Source organism: Hyperolius riggenbachi, chromosome 3 (assembly GCF_040937935.1).
Source record: "Hyperolius riggenbachi isolate aHypRig1 chromosome 3, aHypRig1.pri, whole genome shotgun sequence".
Lineage (NCBI taxonomy): Eukaryota > Metazoa > Chordata > Amphibia > Anura > Hyperoliidae > Hyperolius > Hyperolius riggenbachi.
This window is the reverse complement of record NC_090648.1, coordinates 15,307,015-15,331,760: the sequence shown is the minus strand read 5'-3', so window position 1 is coordinate 15,331,760 and position 24,746 is coordinate 15,307,015. Positions and strand designations below refer to the sequence as shown.

General features: G+C 46.2%; 1 protein-coding gene across 1 annotated transcript in view; it reads left to right on the top strand.

Annotated features, from left to right (window-relative positions):
• The window catches only part of RNF167 (ring finger protein 167), a 60,766-nt gene that overhangs the window by 16,733 nt on the left and 19,287 nt on the right, over positions 1 to 24,746 (top strand). The window contains exons 3-7 of the mRNA XM_068273899.1: positions 14,723 to 14,809; positions 15,692 to 15,814; positions 16,442 to 16,529; positions 16,619 to 16,709; positions 17,632 to 17,737. Of these exons, the coding sequence (XP_068130000.1) occupies positions 14,723 to 14,809; positions 15,692 to 15,814; positions 16,442 to 16,529; positions 16,619 to 16,709; positions 17,632 to 17,737 (495 nt within the window). The remainder of the gene's footprint in view (positions 1 to 14,722; positions 14,810 to 15,691; positions 15,815 to 16,441; positions 16,530 to 16,618; positions 16,710 to 17,631; positions 17,738 to 24,746) is intronic.

Genomic DNA, 24,746 nt, shown 5'->3' with positions numbered 1-24,746 from the left:
TCTCCTCCCCCAGCCCATCTCCTCCTTCTGCTGGAAGTATACATCACTGGAACAAGCTTCTCACGTATAATGTGTTGTGTATATATTTACACACAAGCGGCAGACACAGATTTTATCTGTCTAGAAGCTGATTGATCAGCTGATGTCAAATAACTTTAACGGTGGCCATTAACGATACAATCCCTCGATTAAATGATCGTTTCCAGTACAACTTCCCACTAACCTATGGGATCAATCTGAAAAACGGATCGATTCCATTATTCTGATTGAATGATTTAGCGGGAACCTGGCCGTTAATTGGCATGGCCTATAATTTCCGATCTATTACTATGACGATTAGTTAATCGGCCGCAGGATTGTATCGTTAATGGCCACCTTAAAGTGAATCTCCATCCATACAATAAGAATCCTTCAGTGCTGCTGTAATAAAAAAGCTCCACTTCCGGCACCTGGCCCCGCCTCCCCTCTCTCCTTGGAGAAAAACGCCCAGCTATTTACTGTGGTAACCACTTCCAGCGCCTGGCCCCGCATCCCCTCTCTCCTCGGAGAGAAAACGCCTAGCTATTTACTGTGGTAACCACTTCCGGCATCTGGCCCCGCCTCCCTTCTCTCATCGGAGAGAAAAACGCCCAGCTATTTACTGTGGCAACCAATTCCGGCGTCTGGCCCCGCCTCCCCTCTCTCCTCGGAGAGAAAAACGCCTAGCTATTTACTGTGGTAACCACTTCCAGCGCCTGGCCCCGCCTCCCCTCTCCTCGGAGAGAAAAACGCACAGCTATTTACTGTGGTAACCACTTCCGGCACCTGGCCCCGCCTCCCCTCTCTCCTCAGAGAGAAAAACGCCAAGCTGGTTACCACAGTAAATAGCTGGGCGTTTTTCTCCGAGGAGAGAGACGAGGGCCAGGCGCTGGAAGTGGTTACCACAGTAAATAGCTGAGCGTTTTTATCCGAGGAGAGAGAGGAGGCGGGGCCAGGCCCCGGAAGTGGTTATCACAGTAAATAGCTGGGCGTTTTTCTCCAGAGAGAGGGGAGGCGGGGCCAGGCGCCGGAAGTGGTTACCACAGTAAATAGCTGTGCGTTTTTCTCAGCAAAATGTCATTTTAAAACCTCATCAAAATTGCATCGAAATCGCATTGTGTTTGTAATTGCGGCTTGCAGTGTAAAAGATCCCTCGTTAGTTTGCTGATGTCCTTGCATTTTGCATTTTGCATGCGACAGGAAAAACGCTAAACAATTGCATTTAGTATAAAATCAGCAGCCCTCACATTAGTTACTTCCTGTAGCAGAGACTTCCAGAGCTGCAGCCTGTGCTCTACTCAGACAGCCCAGTCCATGCCCCGCCTTCTTGCAGCCTGTCACAGCAGCCTTGCCCACAGAGCCTGCTGTTAGCTCCTTCATTCAAGTCACAAATTTTAAAAACAAGACTCTTAGCTGCAGAACCCTCCCTTGAGGCAGAAGAGGTTATGTCAGCCCACGCTGCTTATTAAGCATTCAGGGAGTATAATTAGTACTGTGTGTGTGTTTGGAGCTGTGGATTAGTCATGGTGATATACAGGAATGGATACCTGCTGATTACCTATGCCGGCTGCGCCTCGGTCATTGTGCTGTTTCTCTCCTCCAGTCTGCCTTCTTTCTGTTGCAAAATCTAGTGTTTTTCAGTTCAGGTAACTTTTTACTAATGTATTCAGTAGTTTTTATGATTGATTTTCTTAGTGTTAGCAAAGTTTGTTTTTGTTTGTTTGTTTTTTTGTTTTTGTTTTGCTCCTTTTTATGTTTTTATGTTTTTTTTTTTTGTTTTTTTTGTTTTTAAGTTTTTACATTTAAAAAATGCAAACATGTTCCCCTGGCTTAATAGTGCCAACATGCAGGCCAATGGTATCTCCCTGCCAGTGTTGCCAACCCATCCCTTTTAAATACAGTTACATATGATTTATACAGGTCTTGTGGCTAGTTAGATGCAGTTTAGGCCCTGATTATGTGTAAGTAGCCCCAGAACCTGCATATCTTATGTGTTGGTATTTAAAGGGAACCCGAGGTGAGAGAAATATGGAGGCTGTGCTTTTAAATAATGCAGATTGCCTGGCTGCCCTGATGTTCCTCTGCCTCTAAAGTCCCATCTCCACCATACAATTTTTTTTGTGTGATTCGATTCATCGATTCGATTCAATCAGACATGTCCGATCGGGATTCGATTCATTTTGCCATTGCAGAACAAAGTGGCAAAATGAATCGAATCCTGATCGGACATGTCTGATTGAATCGAATCGCACAAAAAATTGTATGGTGTCGATGGGGCTTAATACTGTAAGCCATAGACCCTGAGGCCCCATTCATACTTAAAAGAGCAAAACGCCGGTGATTACCGCCCGCGTTTTGCGGGAGTGATTTTTTTTTTTTTGCCGTGCAGAAAATCACTGGACACTGCAGCGATTTTTCCGTGATCGCGTTTAGCACTGAAACGCGATCGCCGGGAAATCGCCTGAAAATGGTGCAGGCTACACATTTGCATTTGGCGATTTGCGTTAATCACCGGCGATTAACGCAAATCACCCAAGTAAGAACAGGCCCATTATATTATAGCACTATACAATACAATACAATACAATACAATACAATAACATTTGTAAAGCGCTTTTCTCCCATAGGACTCAAAGCGCATAGTTGTGTCTCAGATTAATACAGGGTTGCAGGCTGGGTTGTGTTACAGAGAAGATAGTCAGATGTTCATGAATGCCAGACTGAAGAGGTAGGTTTTCAGTTTAGACTTAAATGCTTCCAGGGATGGAGCTGTCCTGATTGAGTGTGGCAGGGAGTTCCAAAGTGTAGGGGCAGCATGACAAAAGGCTCTGTCTCCAAAGGTTTTGAGGTGGACTCTGGGGGTGACCAAGGTGTTACGTCCTTTTGATCTAAGATTGTGGGGGGGTGTGATGTAGTTGCAACAAGTCCTTCAGGTATCCAGGGCCCAGATTGTGCAAGGATTTGAATGTCAGTAATCCAATCTTAAACAGAATTCTCCATTTTATCGGTAGCCAGTGGAGTGAGCTCAGGGTTGGTGTTATGTGGCAATGGCGGGGTTGGCTCGTTAACAGCCTTGCGGCTGCATTCTGTACTAATTGCAGGCGGCGTAAGTCTTTCTTATGCAGGCCTGTGTAGAGGACGTTGCAGTAGTCTAACCTTGATGTGACGAAGGCATGGACTAGGGTTGGAATAGGGTTGGAAGATCCTCTGAAGGAATTAGCGCTAGTGCTTGAACATTTTGCCAAAATTGCAGACGAAAGGCTGTAGTGTGAATGGGGCCTGAACAAGCGTGCCGTGGATCAGATATCTATAGGACTATCAGATATCTGATTAGCTGCATGCTGGTTTCAGGTGTGGGATTTACACCCTACTGACCAGAAAGGAAATAAATATGGTTCCATAGGTCTCACACCTCAGGTTCCTTTTAAAGGACCACTATCGGGGAAAAAAAAAAAAAGTAGGCAGTCTGTTACTGATGTCTTATGACTCATTAAAGAGCTTTACATTACATTTGGTGGTGCCGACCCATTCATCCTTTTGGCAGTTAAAGGGGCACTATGGCAAAAAAACTGTAAAATATGTGCAAACATGAACAAATAAGTACATTTCTCCCAGAGTAAAATGAGCCATGAATTACTTTTCTCCTATGTTGCTGTCACTTACAGTAGGTAGTAGAAATCTGACAGGAGTGACAGGTTTTGGACTAGTCCATGTCTTCATAGGGGATTCTCAGCAAGGCTTTTATTCTTTATAAAGATATTCCCTAAAAAGGATTTAAACAATGATGCTGGTCAGCTTCCCTGCTCACTACACAGTTTTTTGGCAGTTTGGACAGAGCAACTGCCATTCACTAAGTGCTTATGAAAATAAATAGATCTCTGAGAATCCCCCATGAAGAGATGGACTAGTCCAAAACCTGTCGCTTCTGTCAGATTTCTACTACTTACTGTAAGTGACAGCAACATAGGAGAAAAATAATTTATGGCTCCATTTACTGTAGAAGAAACATACTCCTTATTTGTATATGTTTGCACATATTTTACAATTTACAATTTTTTTTGCCATAGTGCCCCTACACGTTACATACAAACGCAACGTGTGCACTGTGAATGTCGCACAGACTTTGTATTGCTGTATGTTAGTCCATGTTAAGACTTTATCTAACGTGCGACTTTAACGGCACACCGTGAAAGAGGCCTAAAAGGACCACTTTGTTTTCAACAGCATTTCCTGAACAGCAGTTCACCTGCCAAAATAGCAAGATACCAGCCAGCCTCCCTGCTCACTTGCACACTATTTTGTCAGTTAGACTTTTCAACTGCTGTTCAGGAAATGCTGTTGAAAACAAAGAAAACCCTGATAATCTCCCATGAGGAGATGGACTGGCCCAAAACCTGTCAGTTCTGTCAGATTTTAACTGCCTACTTTTTTTTTTTTTTGCGATAGTGGTCCTTTTAAAGGGATGATTTGACAACCCTGCTGAAAACAGGACTAAAGCCCCATCTACACCATATCATTTTTTTGTTCGATTCAATCCGACATGTCCGATCGGGACTCAATTTGATTCGATTCAATTTGCCATTGTTTTGCAATGGTAAATTTATTCAAATCAAATCCCGATCGGACATGTCGAATCAAAACAAATTGAATCAATGAATCAAATCAAATCTGACAAAACAAATTGTATGGTGTAGATGGGGCTTAATGGGGCACTATGGCACAAAAATGTAACATTTAAAATATGTGCAAACATAAACAAATAAGAAGTATGTTTTTCCAGAGTAAAATGAGCCATAAATTAAGTGAATGGCAGTTGCTCTGTCCAACTGCCAAAAAACTGCAGCGAGCAGGGAAGCCGGCCAGCATCATTGTATAAATCCTTTTTAGGGGATATCTTTATCTTTATAAAGAATAAAAGCCTTGCAGAGAATCCCCCCATGAAGAGATGGACTAGTCCAAAACCTGTCACTTCTGTCAGATTTCTACTGCCTACAGAGTAAAATGAGCCATGAATTACTTTTCTCCTATGTTGCTGTCACTTACAGTAAGTAGTCGAAATCTGACAGAAGTGACACGTTTTGGACTAGTCCATCTCTTCATAGGGGATTCTCAGAGATCTATTTATTTTCATAAGCACTTAGTGAATGGCAGTTGCTCTGTCCAAACTGCCAAAAAACTGTGTAGTGAGCAGGGAGGCTGGCCAGCATCATTGTTTAAATCCTTTTTAGGGAATATCTTTATAAAGAATAAAAGCCTTGCTGAGAATCCCCTATGAAGACATGGACTAGTTCAAAACCTGTCACTCCTGTCAGATTTCTACTACCTACTGTAAGTGACAGCAACATAGGAGAAAAGTAATTCATGGCTCATTTTACTCTGTAGGCAGTAGAAATCTGACAGAAGTGACAGGTTTTGGACTAGTCCATCTCTTCATGGGGGGATTCTCTGCAAGGCTTTTATTCTTTATAAAGATAAAGATATCCCCTAAAAATTAAACAATGATGCTGGCCAGCTTCCCTGCTCGCTGCACAGTTTTTTGGCAGTTGGACAGAGCAACTGCCATTCACTTAGTACATTTGATTATACTGTAAATAAATCCCTGAGAATCCCCTATGAAGAGATGGACTAGTCCAAAACTTGTCACTTCTGTCAGATTTCAACTGCCTACTGTAAGTGACAGCAACATATGAGAAAAGTAATTTATGGCTCATTTTACGCTGAAAAAAATGTAGATCTTATTTGTATATGTTTGCACATATTTTAAATGTTACAATTTTTCGCCATAGTGTCCCTTTAAGGATGTCACCAGCAGGGATACATTTCAGAATGCAAATCAAGGAGAGGAAAGATTGTACAATGGACCAACACCGGCTAAATAATCTATAAATGAATATTGTAAAATATAAGCAATCTTATTCATTAGGTAATTTTCACTGCAGTTCCTCTTTATGGAAAAAATTGTAAATGTATGATGGGGGAAAAAAACCTGATAAATGCTTTAAAGGAGAAATACCAGTTTTGTTGCAGAAAAACACGACTTGCTCCTTTCAGCTTCATGACTTTATAAGGTTTCTCAGCAGAGCATTCAGTTCATAGTGTACTTAAAGAACGCCGCCTTTGACATGGGAGACCAGGGTTCAAATCCTGGTTAGAGTCAGTGCCTATTCAGTAAGGAATTCAAGGCAAGACTCCCTAACACTGCAGGGTGGCCTCTTGAGCGCGTCCCAGTGGCTGCAGCTCTTGAGCGCTTTGAGAAAAGTGCTATACAAATGTTCAGATTATTATTATTACCTCTGCTTTTATTTGCGTATAAAATGTGTCCATTACCCACTGTTCCTACTGTCAGCTGGCCAGTAGGGGGCGTCAGGATTTGCTGTCTCCAGTTTACTCCAGGTGTCACATAGGAGCGATACAAGAAAGGTGGGAGTTTGTGCAAATTCTGTATGCCAAACACAGTGCTATCGCCATGGTTACCGAGCAGCCCAGCTTGGTGTCCGTTTTAGAAATCCTTAGCTGGCAGTGAAACTGAAGTATAAAGTTCAGTTCTTAACCACTTCACCACTGAGGGGTTTTACCCCCTGACCACCAGAGCAATTTTCACCTTTCAGCGCTCCTTCCATTCATTCGTCTATAACTTTATCATTACTTATCGCAATGAAATGAACTATATCTTGTTTTTTCCGCCACCAATTAGGCTTTCTTTAGGTGGGACATTATGCCAAGAATTATTTTTTTCTAAATGTGTTTTAATGGGAAAATAGGAAAAATGTGGGGAAAAAAAAAAATATTTTTCAGTTTTCGGCCATTATAGTTTTTAAATAATGCATGCTACTGTAATTAAAACCCATGAAATTTATGTGCCCTTTTGTCCCGGTTATAAAACCGTTTAAATTATGTCCCTATCACAATGTTTGGCGCCAATATTTCATTTGGAAATAAAGGTGCATTTTTTTCAGTTTTGCGTCCATCCCTAATTACAAGCCCATAGTTTATAAAGTAACAGTGTTATACCCTCTTGACTTAAATATTTAAAAAGTTCAGTCCCTAAGGTAACTAATTATGTATTTTTTTTAATTGTAAATTTTTGAATTTTTTTTTAATTACAAAAAAAAAAAAAATGGGGAGTGTGGGAGGTAATGAGTTAATTTTTTGTGTAAAAGTCATTTATTTGTATGTGAAAAATGTGTAGGGTGTAGTTTACTATTTGGCCACAAGATGGCCACAGTAACTTTTTGCTTTATTGCGACCTCCAAGCCTCCTTCCGGAAGCTTGGAGGAAGAATAAGGAGGCTGGACACGTGAGTTTCTTCTCACAATGATCGCGCTGCCCATAGGAGAGCAGCGGGTCATTGTGGGGCTTAGATCAACGAACGGGAATGGATTTTCCCGTTCATTGATCTCCGGGCGAGCGGGCGGCGGCGGTTTTACTAGCGGCGGGCGGCGTGTTTACGAGCGGGAGCGCGGGCAGCGTCGGGAACGCGGAAAGTACGTGTTTCTCCGTCCCTGGTTTTTAAAGGATGGAAAAAGGGGCGGAGAAATACGTACGCGCGGGGGTAAAGTGGTTAATATAATGAAATTACAGAAAGGCTTGCGGAGCGGTTGGCTGGGCTGATAGTAATCGTATAGCGATAGTGGAATGTCAGTCTAATCACAAATGGATTAGCTGAGACTCGGCTCGCTATAATTCCCTCCGGCACGAAACTCAACCTAAAAGAACTGCAAAAAAATAGGCAGCGCTCCTTATCAGGCTGCAAATGAAATGAAACTAACAGAGCTGTGCAGCGCCCCCCAGGGGCTTATACACACCTTGACTGCAAATCAGATGCAAACTATGCACTAAACCCTAATCTACAGACATTGAATGCAAACTGATACACATGAATGCAGCTAGCCACAAGTAGACTTACATTTCTGTACAACAGGAGGAAATGGCAGCGCTTCCAAATACAGGCTGCTCCGAGTTGATAAACTGTATAGATGTGCAGAGCCCACACACGGGCAGATTGTACAACTTACATTCAAATCTGATGCATCAAAGGAGGACGTTGGCTTCCAAAACAGTTTGCGCACAGATTGTTCAATACTACCCTCTTCCATGACAATGACGTGCCCTCTCGGAAGAGACCTAACACCTAACTGACAATTAACCATAGTTAAAACCTGGGGCTGCTATCCATAAATGGTCTACACATTTTCTAAAGAACTGCAAGAATGTGAGTTGTGTAATCTGCCTGTGGTTGGGCTCTGCACATCTATGCAGCTGGTCAACTCGGTGCAGCCTGTATTTGGAAGCGCTGCCATTTCCTCCTGTTGTACAGCAATGTAAGACTACTTGTGGCAAGCTGGGATTAGTGCATAGTTTGCATCTGATTTGTATTCAAGACGGACGGACACCGCAACACAGGACAGGTAATGTACAGGGGGGTTGCTAGGATCCTAAGGGATACGGGGCACTTTTGGGTACTCCAGCCGGAAAATGGGTGTGGCCACGCACCAGAATGTGGGTGTGATCATGGGTGGAGCCAAAGTTACATGAACTTAAAGTGAACCAGAGACGAAGCACCCTCATGTATTTTACCATATATATCAGTGGGAACATTAGAGAAAACACCTACCCTGCTCTCTGTTTCATTCTTCTCTGCTCAGCTTGCTTGTAAAATCCCCGACTGAGCATTCAATCTGGCTTTGCTCAGGAATCATTATAGCTGAGTCATTATAGCAGAGCCACAAGGGGGCAGGCTTGGGCTTGAAAAGACATCAGAGAAGACAGAATCAGCTATAATGATTCCTGAGCAAAGCTAGACTGAATGCTCAGTCGGGGATTTTATCAGGGCTGCTAACAAGCAGGCTGAGCAGTGAAGAATGAAACAGAGAGCAGGGTAGGTGTTTTCTCTAATGTTCCCACTGATATATATGGTAAAATACACGAGGGTGCTTCCTCTCTGGTTCACTTTCAACAGCAGTCTAAGTAGGCCTGCTCAGCAAAATGTTGGAATAATAAAAAAAAATGCAGAATATGACATAAACAGGCAGTGTCACTTAAACATAACTATGCAGAGTTACCTGACTTCTGTGCTGGCTGGTCTGGCTTTCTGCTGGGCAGGCTGGCCTGATGCCAGTCTCCCCCCCCCCCCCCCCCCCCATAGCATTCCCTGACATTCTAGTGGACCCCCTACCATGTTTCCACAAGCCTCCCATTGAGGCACCACAACTCCCAGCATGCCCCTATAGAAGAGCCACAGCTCCTTGCATGCCCCCATAAAGGCATCACAGCGCCCAGTATGCCCACGTAGAGGCACCACAGCACCTAACATAACAGCAATTGAAGCACCACAGCTCCCAGCATGCCCGCCATTGTGGCACCACAGCTGACTGACCTGGGAGGCATCCAGGTCACCCAAGAATAGATCCGGGGCACGTGCCACTGATCTGTGTAGCTAGCCACGCCCCTGGTGATGTATAGATGCACATTACAGCACATATACATTACATACACACACAGCGGTGAGGTGGCGGACGCAGCGGGCTCGATGATTCCTGAGAGATTTCATGCTGAAATTGGTCGGGAATCGGCCTGCGGTGTGTGGGGAGCCACCAGATCTCTCTCTTATCAGATTGGATCAGAGGGAGATTTGTCTCTTGCTGGAATCTGCCCATCATCACCTGATTTATGGCATCTTTAGGGGATAAAGTGAATTGCATACGGGCCATTGTGTTAGGTTCATAATCTTCGATGCTTTTATCAGATCTGACATGTGATCTGTTAGAGGAAGATTATAAAACGCGTTCCCACGCTTTAGCTTTGCGAGAGACTTGTGAATAGCTCATTCCCTCCGCTTATAATACTTAAATATAATGAAATGTATAAAGTCGCAGGCGGGTCCTCGTTAGCCTCTGATGGCTTCTTGTAAACGTAATAATTAGGCATGCGGATGGCCCATATTCTGCCTGTGAGCTGCACAGCAAAGATGTCAGCCGACGTCCTCGACAAACATAACATCTGTCCCCGTGCTATATCCCCCAACCCCCCCCCCCCCCCCACCCCCATTCCCGTGAATGTGTATATATCCGGAGACCAGCATAATCTTGTTGTGAGGATGGTTTTGTCAAGATAACTTATGTATATCAGAGTGTGGTGCAGGGATGAGCTCAGATCTGCAGCGGAGTACACATGACTCAAAAGAGGCAGCTTCTGGTTACTGTGTAGGGCTTGGGTGAGTATTCTTGCTTATATTACCCAGCATGCAAGGTGCTGTATACTTATATGCATTTATACTTACCTGGGCCACGCCATTCTCTTCGTATCGCCGCCGGTAATCTGGCTGGCCATGCTCTTCTGCGCATGCTTGGCCAAGCGCGTGACCCCTCCCCCCGCGGCAGTCTAGAAGCTGGAAGCGTTCTGCATCTGCGCAATAGTACTGAGCAGGCGCAGAACGCTCCCGGGAGTGAAATGCAGCTGGGCCGCGCACGCACAGAAGAGCACAACTGGCATGTGCAAAAAAAGCACGGTCGCCCAGATTACCGGAGGCAATAAGAAGAGAATGGAGAGGACCAGAAAGGACCCCAGGCACCTCACTGGAGTAAGCCCCAGGTAAGTATACCTATATTTGGGATCTCAAGTACACTTTAAGGATGGCCAGAACATCCTACCTACGATCCTCAGATAGATCCTTCCATGATCAGAGAGGGATCCTCTGCTGTCCCCTTGGGCTCACCGTGAGGGTTGCAGCAGTGTTGAAAGATAAACTGTAGTAAAAATTACTTTATGAATAAAATTTGCTTAATTTAAAAAAAAATAAAATTAAAAAAAAAAAAAATACAATATTCATCTATAAATTATGCATTCAGTGTCTATTGTGAAATATTTTCTCTCCACGATTTACATTCTGACATTTATCACTGGTTATGACATCTTTAGTTCTGCCAGGTGATCTCTGCAGAATGTTCATTACTGAGAGTTCTATGCACAGAGGCAGATATTGCTTGCTTGGCATTTGGAAAAAACCCATTGTTTTCCCACAATGCAATGACACAGACAGCAAACTGTCAGGACCATGGCCATGACATCACCCTGTGGGAGGGGTTTCACCACAATATCAGTCATACAGAGCCCCCTGATGGTCTGTTTGTGAAAAGAAAAAGATTTTTCATGGGAAAGGGGGTATCAGCTACTGATGGGGATGAAATTCAGTTTTGGGTTAAAAGTTCCTCTTCAAGCTCACCTGTCTGCCGGCCCTGTGTCCTGTGTCTTCTCTCTATTGCCGGTGGGCTCCTGTACCTCATGACTCAGTAGTATGTGTATGACCCCCTCCCCCTACATGCCATCAGGTTAAAGCGGATCCAAGATGAAAAACTAACTATAACTAGTGACTTGTCTATATATCTTATCTAAAGTTTAGATGGTTTACACATCAAATCTAGCTGCAAACAGCTTCAACTGTATATAATTATTTCTTCCTGTGATACAATGAGTGCAGCCATGTTCTGTTTGTGATCATTACACACAGGTAAGCTGCTCTGCATCTTCAGCCTGTGAAAACTTCACTACCCTCTCCTCCTCCCTCAAGGTGTATAGTAGGAAGCATAATAACCCTGCCCCCTAGTGGAGAGCAAGGTATATAGTAGGAAGCATAATAACCCTGCCCCCTAGTGGAGAGCAAGGTGTATAGTAGGAAGCATAATAACCCTGCCCCCTAGTGGAGAGCAAGGTGTATTGGAAGCATAATAACCCTGCCCTCTAGTGGAGAGCAAGGTGTATAGTAGGAAGCATAATAACCCTGCCCCCTAGTGGAGAGCAAGGTGTTTTGGAAGCATAATAACCCTCTCCCCTAGTGGAGAGCAATGTGTATAGTAGGAAGCATAATAACCCTGCCCCCTAGTGGAGAGCAAGGTGTTTTGGAAGCATAATAACCCTCTCCCCTAGTGGAGAGCAAGGTGTATTGGAAGCATAATAATCCTGCCCTCTAGTGGAGAGCAAGGTGTATAGTAAGAAGCATAATAACCCTGCCCCCTAGTGGAGAGCAAGGTGTATAGTAGGAAGCATAATAACCCTGCCCTCTAGTGAAGAGCAAGGTGTATAGTAGGAAGCATAATAACCCTGCCCCCTAGTGAAGAGCAAGGTGTATAGTAGGAAGCATAATAACCCTGCCCCCTAGTGGAGAGCAAGGTGTATAGTAGGAAGCATAATAACCCTGCCCTCTAGTGGAGAGCAAGGTGTATAGTAGGAAGCATAATAACCCTGCCCCCTAGTGGAGTGCAAGGTGTATAGTAGGAAGCATAATAACCCTACCCCCTAGTGGAGAGCAAGGTGTATAGTAGGAAGCATAATAACCCTGCCCCCTAGTGAAGAGCAAGGTGTATAGTAGGAAGCATAATAACCCTGCCCCCTAGTGGAGAGCAAGGTGTATAGTAGGAAGCATAATAACCCTGCCCTCTAGTGGAGAGCAAGGTGTATAGTAGGAAGCATAATAACCCTGCCCCCTAGTGGAGAGCAAGGTGTATAGTAGGAAGCATAATAACCCTGCCCTCTAGTGGAGAGCAAGGTGTATAGTAGGAAGCATAATAACCCTGACCCCTAGTGGAGAGCAAGGTGTATAGTAGGAAGCATAATAACCCTGCCCTCTAGTGGAGAGCAAGGTGTATAGTAGGAAGCATAATAACCCTGCCCCCTAGTGGAGAGCAAGGTGTATAGTAGGAAGCATAATAACCCTGCCCTCTAGTGGAGAGCAAGGTGTATAGTAGGAAGCATAATAACCCTGCCCTCTAGTGGAGAGCAAGGTGTATAGTAGGAAGCATAATAACCCTGCCCCCTAGTGGAGAGCAAGGTGTATAGTAGGAAGCATAATAACCCTGCCCTCTAGTGGAGAGCAAGGTGTATAGTAGGAAGCATAATAACCCTGCCCCCTAGTGGAGAGCAAGGTGTATAGTAGGAAGCATAATAACCCTGCCCCCTAGTGGAGAGCAAGGTGTATAGTAGGAAGCATAATAACCCTGCCCTCTAGTGGAGAGCAAGGTGTATAGTAGGAAGCATAATAACCCTGCCCCCTAGTAGAGAGCAAGGTGTATAGTAGGAAGCATAATAACCCTGCCCTCTAGTGGAGAGCAAGGTGTATAGTAGGAAGCATAATAACCCTGCCCCCTAGTGGAGAGCAAGGTGTATAGTAGGAAGCATAATAACCCTGCCCTCTAGTGGAGAGCAAGGTGTATAGTAGGAAGCATAATAACCCTGCCCCCTAGTGGAGAGCAAGGTGTATTGGAAGCATAATAACCCTGCCCTCTAGTGGAGAGCAAGGTGTATAGTAGGAAGCATAATAACCCTGCCCCCTAGTGGAGAGCAAGGTGTATTGGAAGCATAATAACCCTGCCCTCTAGTGGAGAGCAAGGTGTATAGTAGGAAGCATAATAACCCTGCCCCCTAGTGGAGAGCAAGGTGTTTTGGAAGCATAATAACCCTCTCCCCTAGTGGAGAGCAAGGTGTATAGTAGGAAGCATAATAACCCTGCCCCCTAGTGGAGAGCAAGGTGTTTTGGAAGCATAATAACCCTCTCCCCTAGTGGAGAGCAAGGTGTATTGGAAGCATAATAATCCTGCCCTCTAGTGGAGAGCAAGGTGTATAGTAGGAAGCATAATAATCCTGCCCTCTAGTGGAGAGCAAGGTGTATAGTAGGAAGCATAATAACCCTGCCCCCTAGTGGAGAGCAAGGTGTTTTGGAAGCATAATAACCCTGCCCCCTAGTGGAGAGCAAGGTGTATAGTAGGAAGCATAATAACCCTGCCCCCTAGTGGAGAGCAAGGTGTATAGTAGGAAGCATAATAACCCTGCCCTCTAGTGGAGAGCAAGGTGTATAGTAGGAAGCATAATAACCCTGCCCTCTAGTGGAGAGCAAGGTGTATAGTAGGAAGCATAATAACCCTGCCCCCTAGTGGAGAGCAAGGTGTATAGTAGGAAGCATAATAACCCTGCCCCCTAGTGGAGAGCAAGGTGTATAGTAGGAAGCATAATAACCCTGCCCTCTAGTGGAGAGCAAGGTGTATAGTAGGAAGCATAATAACCCTGCCCTCTAGTGGAGAGCAAGGTGTATAGTAGGAAGCATAATAACCCTGCCCCCTAGTGGAAAGCAAGGTGTATAGTAGGAAGCATAATCACTGGAGCTGCTAATTGTCAATCTCTGAATGCAAAAAGTGTCAGTTGAATACAAATTATACGCATTTAATTTCAGCCCGCATGTGATTTGCATTAAATCCGCATGCAAGCTAGCACATTCCCATGCACCGTCTTTAGTAATCATAACCGAGTCTCCGCTAAATGATAGAACCTCAGGAAGAAGCCCCAGTCAGTGATTGCCCATTGTAAAAACTTTCCTCACCCAGACTTACATTCTGAAATATACCACTGGTGCCGACATCTTTACTGCTGACAGGTGCATCACTGCGGAATGTCTGTTTCTGAGAGTTCTGAAGCCAGTACAAAACATGCCTGGTGTCCCAGAATGCTCTGGGAGGATGATTCCGCATAGCTAAACAGCCTAGGCTAAGCAGCACTGAAAGGGTGGGGCTACATACAAATATACAGCTATATATATAGCTACAGGAAGTATTGTTGGATGTTTTTATCGTAAAATTAGCTATCCTGACTAATTTACTGCATTCTATGTCGCTACAGCGTCTTTCAATTGATTTTTCCCCTGTATATCTTGTGATTTCAGTACACGGACAGCAATAGGACAGAACCGCAGGTGTTTGACGATCTTCCTGCGCAGTTCGGGTCCCCGCTGCCGCTGGGCGGGTTGCAGGTGAGTGACGCACTGTATGCACACAACTGGAGATGGGGGAGGGTGGGGGGCAGTAGAGCAGACGCGTACGTCAATCAAGAGCACCCGGAAATTTGACCACCCAGAAAAATTGTTAGTAATTTATTTACCGATATTCTACTATTAAAGTGGGAAAAACAATAGTAAGTTATCAGTATGTAATACCAACATTTTACTATGTTGGTATTACTTACATGCTGGCTAAACCTAAAGCCAACTGTGCGATTTTTACTGCGTTATTTTAATGAGCGATCGTTGCCGCAATATTGCAGCACGGCTACAGGCGCGCAATTACACGAATGGCGTTTGGCGATAATGACCGTCACAACGGATGGAATCTTCAAGATCCCCTATGACTCCCGCGGAAAGTACCTCGCTTGACTTTTTGTTTGCACCCGTCGTGTGATGTCACGAGTTCCCGCAGGTAGGAAGATGGATCGGGGAATGTCGCGGTGGGGTTCCCCGATCCATCCACACCTTAACCCCTGTACCGTGTCACCATAAGGAGCTGTACCGTGTCACCGTCACATGTAGTATGTCACTACATGCACCTCGACTCACATGGAACAACCACTCACTGTGACACGCGAGGATGGAGTCGTGGTGGCATCGGACAGTCGATCGACCCTGCACATGGGGGACACATATACATGGGGGGCAGCAGGACGATTTCCAATAGATATCAACCGGAAATCGATGTGCAGTGTGTGGACAGGTCTGATGGTCTATATGCCCACCTGATGCCTCCTGATCGTCTTTCTCCCCCTCCCCTCTCCATAGGACAGAAATGTCAGAGATTTGTGGTCAGTGAGACCCCTTTTTCCAGGTAGTAGTACTGAGTATACTCACCTCTCTCCTCTACAGGGCTACGTCCTCCTGGCTGCACCAGAGAATGCCTGCCTGCCTCTCACTCCTCCGCCTCCAGCGGACAACAAAACCATCTTCATCGCTCTGATACGCAGATACGACTGCAACTTCGATATCAAGGTGAGAAAAACTACCTCCCCAGACAAAGACTGATACCCCTCCTCCTGCAGGATGACAGAGACTAATGCCCCTCCTCCTGCAGCATGACGCAGATGCCCCTCCTCCTGCAGGGTGGCACAGACAGATGCACCTCCTCCTGCAGGCTGACACAGAATCCCCACCCCCTGCAGGATGACACAGACAGAAGCCTCTTCCCCTGCAGGATGACAGGCAGAAGCCCCTCCTCCTGCAGGATGACACACACAGATGCACCTCCCCCTGCTGGTTGACGCAGAAGTCCCTTCCGCTGCAGGGTAACACAGGCAGCTGCCCCTCTCCCTGCATGATGACACAGGCAGCTGCCCCTCTCCCTGCATGATGACACAGGCAGGTGTCCCTCCTAATGCAGGGTGACACAGACGGAAGCCCACCCCTCTGCAGGATGACAGAAACCATAGCCCCTCCCCCACATGACACAGACAGATGCCCTTCCCCCTGCAGGATGACACAGGCAGGTGCCCCTCCCCTGTAAGGTGCTATAGACAGATGCCCATCTCCCTGCAGGATGACACAGGCAGGTGCCCCCCTCCCCCTGCTTTGTGGGATTTAGGTGGCACTGATGGGTGATCATGTGATCTGTCTCTCTAGGTGCTGCATGCACAGCAGGCGGGGTTTGATGCCGCCATTGTGCACAATGTGGGCTCAGAGAAGCTGCTGAACATGGCGTGGAACGATGGTGAGTATTGGTGACACGTTGTCCTTTCTGTGACCTCTCTATGCCACTGATGAGCCGGATTCTCCATAGTGTCTGTGTTCTTCCTCCAGATTATATCCGCAGCCAGATCACTATACCCGCTGTGTTCACCGGCGCCGCCTCTGGCCGAATCCTGCAGGAGCAATTCTCCTACTATGACCAGTAAGGAGCAGCAATAGAATATGGGCCAATGGGGGGGGGGGGAGAGGGGGAATGGGGTACTCTCACTTCTCACCCCCCACTAATTTCTCCATCTGTCTCCTCACCACCACCTGTCCTCACCCCCTCCCCCCTCATCTCTCTCCTCCCCCATTTCTGTCTTAACCCCCCATCTTTCATACCTACCAACCATCCTAATTTGGCCAGGACTGTCCTGGTTCTCTTCCAGCACTGTGTGATTATGTGCGATGTCAGGAGATGGAGATGCCGGGCACTAGAGCGAGAGAGGACTCACATTATTCAAGTGCTTGGAGGAGGTCAGAGAATCATTCCTACCACTGTGTATATACTTTGCTGCACAAACTGGGGCAGCACAGGACACTGGGCACTAGACGTCAGGGAAGCTATGCTGGGGAGTGAGAGGGGACCACTAGACACTAGGGAAGCTATATTGGGGATGGATGGGGACCACTAAATGCCAGGGAAGCTATATTGGAGAAAGAGCGGGGACCACTAGACACTAGGGAAGCTATATTGGGGAGGGGGACCACTAGACACTAGGGAAGCTACATTGGGGAGGGAGTGGGACCACTAGATGCCAGGGAAGCTATATTGGGGAGGAAGGGGCACCACTAGACACTAGGGAAGCTATATTGGGGAGGGAATGGGAACCACCGGACACCAGGAAACTGTATAGGGCCGGAGGGGGATCTCTGCATTTGGCGCATGATAAAGGTATGGCAGGGGAGGGTCTTGGTGTCCTTTTTTTTTTTTTTTTTTCCTGGTTCCAAAAGTTGGGAGGTATGCTCTCCTCATCCCCATCCTCCCTCCTCACTCTCCTCCTATCCACCACCCTCTCCTCACCCCCCATACCCCCCTTCCTCCCATATCTCATTCTCACACTCCTCTCTCTTCCTCTCCACAGTGCACATGTCTTCCTTATTCCGGAATATTCCTTCAACATTGGATATTACCTCATCCCGTTTATCGTGGTGGTGGCGATCATCATCGTTGTGATGTGTGTGGTGATGGTGAGTTCCTTCCCCTCTATATCTGCATGTAGAATAGCAGGCAAGTCCTCCTCAGGCTTCTTTCCTAGGGTGGCTGAACTGCTCTCTTGTCAGGAAGTTCAGCCTCCTGGCTTCTAGCCACAAGCGCCTTTGCAATGACATGCAGCCCAATGTCCGCATCTGGTAACACAAGTGCATACCCCCCACCTTTGTGAGATAAGAAAGAGGTACACTTAAACCACACCCCCACCACACCCCGAATCTGGCCCAGCACATCCCTAATTACGCATCCCATAAAGGTTTCATAAGAAAAATGTTATTTTATAATTCAAACCACACTGTTTTTTTTTAATTATTATTCGCTTTCATTTTGCTTCATATGAACATTTTAAAAGAACTATACTAATTGGGAGTTTAGCGTCAATTAAACACATTTTTCAGTAGATAAAATACATATACTGTATATACTCAGCTATAAGTCTAGAAATGTAGGTCTGACTCACTAAATAGAAGTATAGAGGTCGACTTGTACTTGAGTTGGACCTAAATTTCTGACTCGTAACGAGGGAGCCATAGCAGCCAGCATGCTTCATAATCCCCCTCCCACCGTCACTTTTTGCTTGGAAAGGCACTATTGTATAGCTTGTATAGTATCCCCTGCCTGGAAGACACTGGAACGTTTGCCAACCAATGGCTTGAAAACTGAGCACAAAGAGTAATATGTGTACTATGACATTAGTGTTGTCCGGATCATGAACGATTTGGATCTTTGATCCGAATCTCTTTTGTGAGTCGAATCATCCGAATCAACAAAATGAGTGATTCGGTTCACAAAGGGGGTGGAGCCAGGAGCGGCACGCCCCCCCCCCTCTCAGGGGTCCTGGAACTAGAGCAGAGATGGATGGCTCTGTTGGAGGGGAGCCAGCCTTGCAGGGACAGGTAGATGAGAGAGAGAGAGAGGGGACATGGGTGCCACTGTCAGATATGTGTAGAGCACACGTACTGGCTATAATGTGCTGCCCATTTTACGCTGTCTGCTCCGTAGAGTGCTGCATAGTGAACCAATGGGAAATGTTTGGCTCAGAAGCACAGTGCAGTAACTTTGCAGACAGCATGCTGGGCTAGGACAGGACAGGCACTGTGATTGCTGTGCAATATGATCCTCCTGCACTCTGCTCTAAACAGCTGCACTTAAAGGGACTCCGAGCAGTGCAGAAACTATGGAAAGATGCATATCATTTTAAAGCTCTCTTTCTCCTCTTTCTGACGACACATAAACCGTGGCGGCCCTACGCCTTTTAGTTTTCTCTATTTTCGCGATCAAAATCGCTGCGGTTGCAATCTCAATCGCGAAAACAGCGAAAACTAAAAGGCGTAGGGCGGCGGTTTATATATCATTGGAAAGAGGAGAAAGAGCGCTTTAAAATGATATGCATCTTTCCATAGTTTCTGCACTGCTCGGAGTCCCTTTAACTTCTCCCTAAATTTATGATGAGTGTTGGAGGTGAGAAAAGGACACATTGGGGAATACTTTCTTTCACTGTGAGATGTTTGCATGCAAAGTATACAGATGAACATATAGGTGAAATATATGTAAAGCATATGAGTGCAACATGTGGGTAATGTGTGCAAACAAATAACGTAATGAACAAAAGTGCTTCATTCTTACAATAGTTATGTATAAATGATTTAGTCAGTGTTTGCCCATTGTAAAATCTTTCCTCTCCCTGATTTACATTCTGACATTTATCACATGGCGACATCTTTACTGCTGGCAGGTGATGTCACTGGAAGGAGATGCTGCTTGCTTTTTTGGCAGTTGGAAACAGCTGTTATTTCCCACAATGCAACAAGGCATCCACAGTGTGCTGTCAGAACCATGGTCCTGACATCACACTGTAGGAGGGGTTTCACCACAATATCAGCCATACAGAGCCCCCTGATGATCCATTTGAGAAAAGGAAAAGATGGGTATCGGCTACTGATTGGGATGAAGTTTAATCCTTGGTTTAATCCCGGGGTAGACTTATACTTGAGTCAAAGAGGGTCAAAAATTGGAGTAGACTTATACACAAGGTCGACTTATATTCGAGGATATACAGTATTTACATAGATCTGTACATGAGTCCTGAAAGAGGGACAAATAAGAGAGAAAGAGGGACTGTCCCTCCAAAAGAGGGACAGTTGAGAGCTATGTCATGTTTGACATTCCATACTTTGCCTTTTACAGAGGCGCTTGGCATAGTACCAGACCTGTTTTTGTATATGCTCCATCTTATTGCCTGAGGAAGCGGGTCACTCCTGCGAAACGCGTTGTATTTTACTGGAGTATGTAAGTAAATTATTTTGCTGAAAATTGATCTGCATTTTCTTGTGTCTGCCCGGAGGAGGTAAGTCCACCACTACCTCCTCACTTTTAAACGTTTTAGATCCTTTTATCCTTCTGGCGCCTCTGTATCCATACTACGTCATACTTTGCCCATAGCTGGTCTGGTGTCATGGTGCATTCAAACTGCAACCATCATCAGGTGAGAAATATTTGCATCTCTACTCTCTGGCCAGTAAAATGTGGGTGGCTAGTGCCAAATTCCATCTCATCACCAGATAACTGCAATCGCTCTTTATCTGGTGAGCACTGTCCATGTCTGGACAGCAGCAGAGCTTGCAATCTCCAGCATTTTCCTGCCCCTCCCTCTCCAACCACCAATCACAGCCATTTCTTTAATATGGTGTCAGGATAATACTCTCCCACTCAGGGGCGGCGCCAGGGGGGTGCTTGGGGGTGCTCGAGCACCCCCTAGAATTGTCCAAGCACCCCCAAAGCACCCCCTGGAGTGAACTGACTTCAGGCGTCTAAAAGTCGCCAAGTCAGTTCACACAGCGGCAGCACGGAGCAGCAGGCAGGGCTACGGTAAGATGGCCGCCCGAAGCCCTGTTCTGCAGACTTCGGGCGGCCATTTTCCCGTAGCCCTGCTCTCAGCATGCAAGCAGGAAGTCTCGTCGTGACGTCGGGAAGGAAGAGGATCGTGGGCGCGCGGGCGCTGCGCGCCACAAGGAGGTCGGGACAGGAGGTCGGGAAAGAAGGTCGGGAAAGAAGGTCTTCTGGCTGTAGGTGAGTAAATGGGTTTTTCTTTTCTTTTTCAGGTGGTGCTGATTGTGCATATTGGGGTCATTTCTGCTACGGATTGTGCATATTGGGGTCATATCTGCTACGGATTGTGCATATTGGGGTCATATCTGCTACGGATTGTGCATATTGGGGTCATATCTGCTCTGGATTGTGCATATTGGGGTCATATCTGCTACGGATTGTGCATATTGGGGTCATATCTGCTACGGATTGTGCATATTGGGGTCATATCTGCTACGGATTGTGCATATTGGGGTCATATCTGCTACGGATTGTGCATATTGGGGTCATATCTGCTACGGATTGTGCATATTGGGGTCATTTCTGCTACCGATTGTGCATATTGGGGTCATATCTGCTACCGATTGTGCATATTGGAGTCATATCTGCTACCGATTGTGCATATTGGGGTCATATCTGCTACCGATTGTGCATATTGGGGTCATATCTGCTACCGATTGTGCATATTGGGGTCATATCTGCTACCGATTGTGCATATTGGGGTCATATCTGCTACCGATTGTGCAGATTGGGGTCATTTCTGCTACCGATTGTGCATATTGGGGTCATTTCTGCTACCGATTGTGCATATTGGGGTCATTTCTGCTACCGATTGTGCATATTGGGGTCATATCTGCTGCGGATTGTGCATATTGGGGTCATATCTGCTGCGGATTGTGCATATTGGGGTCATATCTGCTGCGGATTGTGCATATTGGGGTCATATCTGCTGCGGATTGTGCATATTGGGGTCATATCTGCTGCGGATTGTGCATATTGGGGTCATATCTGCTGCGGATTGTGCATATTGGGGTCATATCTGCTGCGGATTGTGCATATTGGGGTCATATCTGCTATGGATTGTGCATATTGGGGTCATTTCTGCTACCGATTGTGCATATTGGGGCCATATCTGCTACCGATTGTGCATATTGGGGCCATATCTGCTACCGATTGTGCATATTGGGGCCATATCTGCTACCGATTGTGCATATTGGGGTTATTGAACATGTTTTTTATTCAAATCTGCGCACATTACGTCTATTTTCTTGAGAAAACCTGCACAATTATGTGAATTTTCTGGGGAAAGGGGCACCAATACTTGGGCCCTCTGTCTTTGCGTTGCACTTTTAAAGGGAACCCGAGGTTAGAATAATATTGAGGCTGCCATATTTATCTCCTTTTAAGTAATACCAGCTGCCTGGCTGCCGTGTTGGTCCTCTGCCTCTAATTCTTTCAACCATAGACCCTGAACAAGCATGCAGCAGGTCAGGGGTTTCTGACAATATTGTCAGAACTGACAAGATTAGCTGCATGCTTGTTTCTGGTGTAATTCAGTTCACTACTACAGCCAAATAGATCAGCAGGGCTGCCAGGCAACTAGAATTGTTTAAAAGGAAATAAATATGGCAGCCACCATATCACTCTCACCCTGGGTTCACTTTAAATTAGTTAGCCCCGCCCTCATCCGGTCATGACCACGCCCATTGTTTCGCCGCGGCGCGCGAAGCGCGCCGCAGGTTGTAGCCACACCCATTTTTTGCCGCGGCAGGTCGTCAGCTCCCCCTGAAATTGGTCCAGCACCTGCTTAGCACCCCCTAAAAAAAATTCCTGGAGCCGCCACTGCTCCCACTCTCTCACTGATTGGCCGGGGCACCTGGTGTGTCTAGTATCACGTGACCCTAAAGAGCCAGTGGGAAGAGGAGCAACATCTCTGCAGGCCTTATTTAAAGATCTAGCACCACTTGTTCAATCCTTTTTCAATTCTCCTATGACTATGGTAGGATTAGATTGTGAGCTCCTCTGAGGACAGTCAGTGACATGATTATTTACTCTGTATAGTGCTGCAGGAGATGTCAGTGCTATATAATAGAGATGGGAAGTTCAGATCTTTTCAATGATCCGGATGATTCGAATCGGATCATTGAAGAGATCCGGATCTTTGATTCGAATCTCGGATCATTTTACTACCGGAAGCATTCGGGGTGAAATGAACAGCAGGACAGGTCTGTGGACAGGAGAAGGGGAGGGAGTGGACACACAGAGAAGGGGAGAAGATGGACAGAGGGCAGGGAGTGGACAGAGATGGGAGGAGGGACGAGCAGAGAGCAGAAATGTTTGCACGTAATACCCACATGCTGAAGTCATATGCTTTACATATATTTCACCTATATGTTCATCTGTACACTTTGAAAGAAAAGGTCGCACAGTGAAAGAAAGCATTCCCAGAAGATAAGTGCAGCTGTTTAGTGCCGAGTGCAGGAGGATCATATTACGCTGCAATCACAGTGCCTGCAAAGTTACTGAGCTGTGCTGAGCCAAAAGCTTCCCATGTGATCACTGTGCAGCACTACGGAACAGCCAGCCTATAATGGGCAGCACGTTATAGCCAGTATGTGTGCTCTACACATATCTGGCAGTGGCACCCATGTCCCCTCTACCTGTCCCTGCAAGGCTGCCTCCCCTGAGTCCCTTCCAACAGAGCGATCCATCTCTGCTCTGCTTCCAGGACCCGCTGCCCGCTGAGAGGGGGCGTGTCGCTCCTGGCCCCGCCCCTTTTGCGATCCGAATCACTCATTTTGATGATTCGGATGATCGACTCATAAAATAGATTCGGATCAAAGATCCGAATCGTTCATGATCCGGACAACACTACTATATAAATATTTAAGCGCTATATAAATACTTAAATAAAAGTAAATATATAGTCTGTAAAGTGTTGTAGATTCCTGTTTAAATGCAGAATAATATGTCAGAGTAAATTATACTGTAATACAGGGAGTTGGAACAATACGCAGCACCCCAGTCTGGCCACAAGGGGTCACTGCTGGCTAACTATTTGCAAAATCTTATTAGAAGTTTTAAGAACTTTCAAGAAGTTTCTAAGACATCCCAGAATGCACTGCAAGCCTGAGCTGTGCCAGCAGGGCAAGCCCAGGCAGCGTGAGGTCCTGAGGTCCTTGGAGCACTGCAAGTCCCAGCATGCCTTGCCTATTCTTGTAGTTAGTGATCTCTGTTGTGTGATTTCCTGTATTTCTGAGACTGGAGAACATTTTTCCCTCCTTATGTACTGAAGCTCCCAAATCCCAGAGATATCAGTGTGATGTTCATCAATGCAGGACAGAACATCACACAAGGGTCCTCCAGAAGGTAATTGCTGTTGTCATTTAATCAATTAAGGAAACATTTAACTTCCTTTATTTAAAGAAAACCTGTACTGAGAAAAAAAGTTCCCCTAGGGGTACTCGCCTCAGTATGGGGAAAGCCTCTGGGCCCTATCGAGGCTTCCCCCGTCCTCCGGTGTCCCACGGCGGTCTCACTGCAGCCCCCGGAACACACAGGCGACAAATCCGACAGCCTGCGCAATATTTACCTTTCCAGGCTCCAGCGGGGGCGCTATTGCGGCTCTTCTGACGGAGATAGGCGAAAAAAGCCGATCTCCGTCGGGTCCGCTCTACTGCGCAGGAGCAGGAAACTTGCGCCTGCACAGTAGAGCAACCCAACAGAGATCGGCTATTTCCGCTTATCTCCGTCAGAAGAGCAGAGACTGCGCAGGTGCTGGAGCCAGAAAAGGTAAATATTTACATCGCCGCCACTCCGGGAGGATTTTCTCCGCCGCCGTGGGACACAAGAGGACGGGGGAAGCCTCAACAGGATCCGGAGGCTTCCCCCACCCGAGGTGAGTACCCCCCCAGGGGAGTTTTTTCTGATCAGCAAAGCGCTGCTGCTAATGTAGCCCTATGGATACATTCACACTGCAGCGCTTGCGATTGATCTCGCTGCATGCAGCGTTTTGAGGCCAATCGCGTTGCGATTCTCGTCTTTTAAACGGGAATCACAAGCGCACATTGTGGAGAATTGTGAGATTTTGCCTGTGAATCACGGACCCGAGCGCCGTGT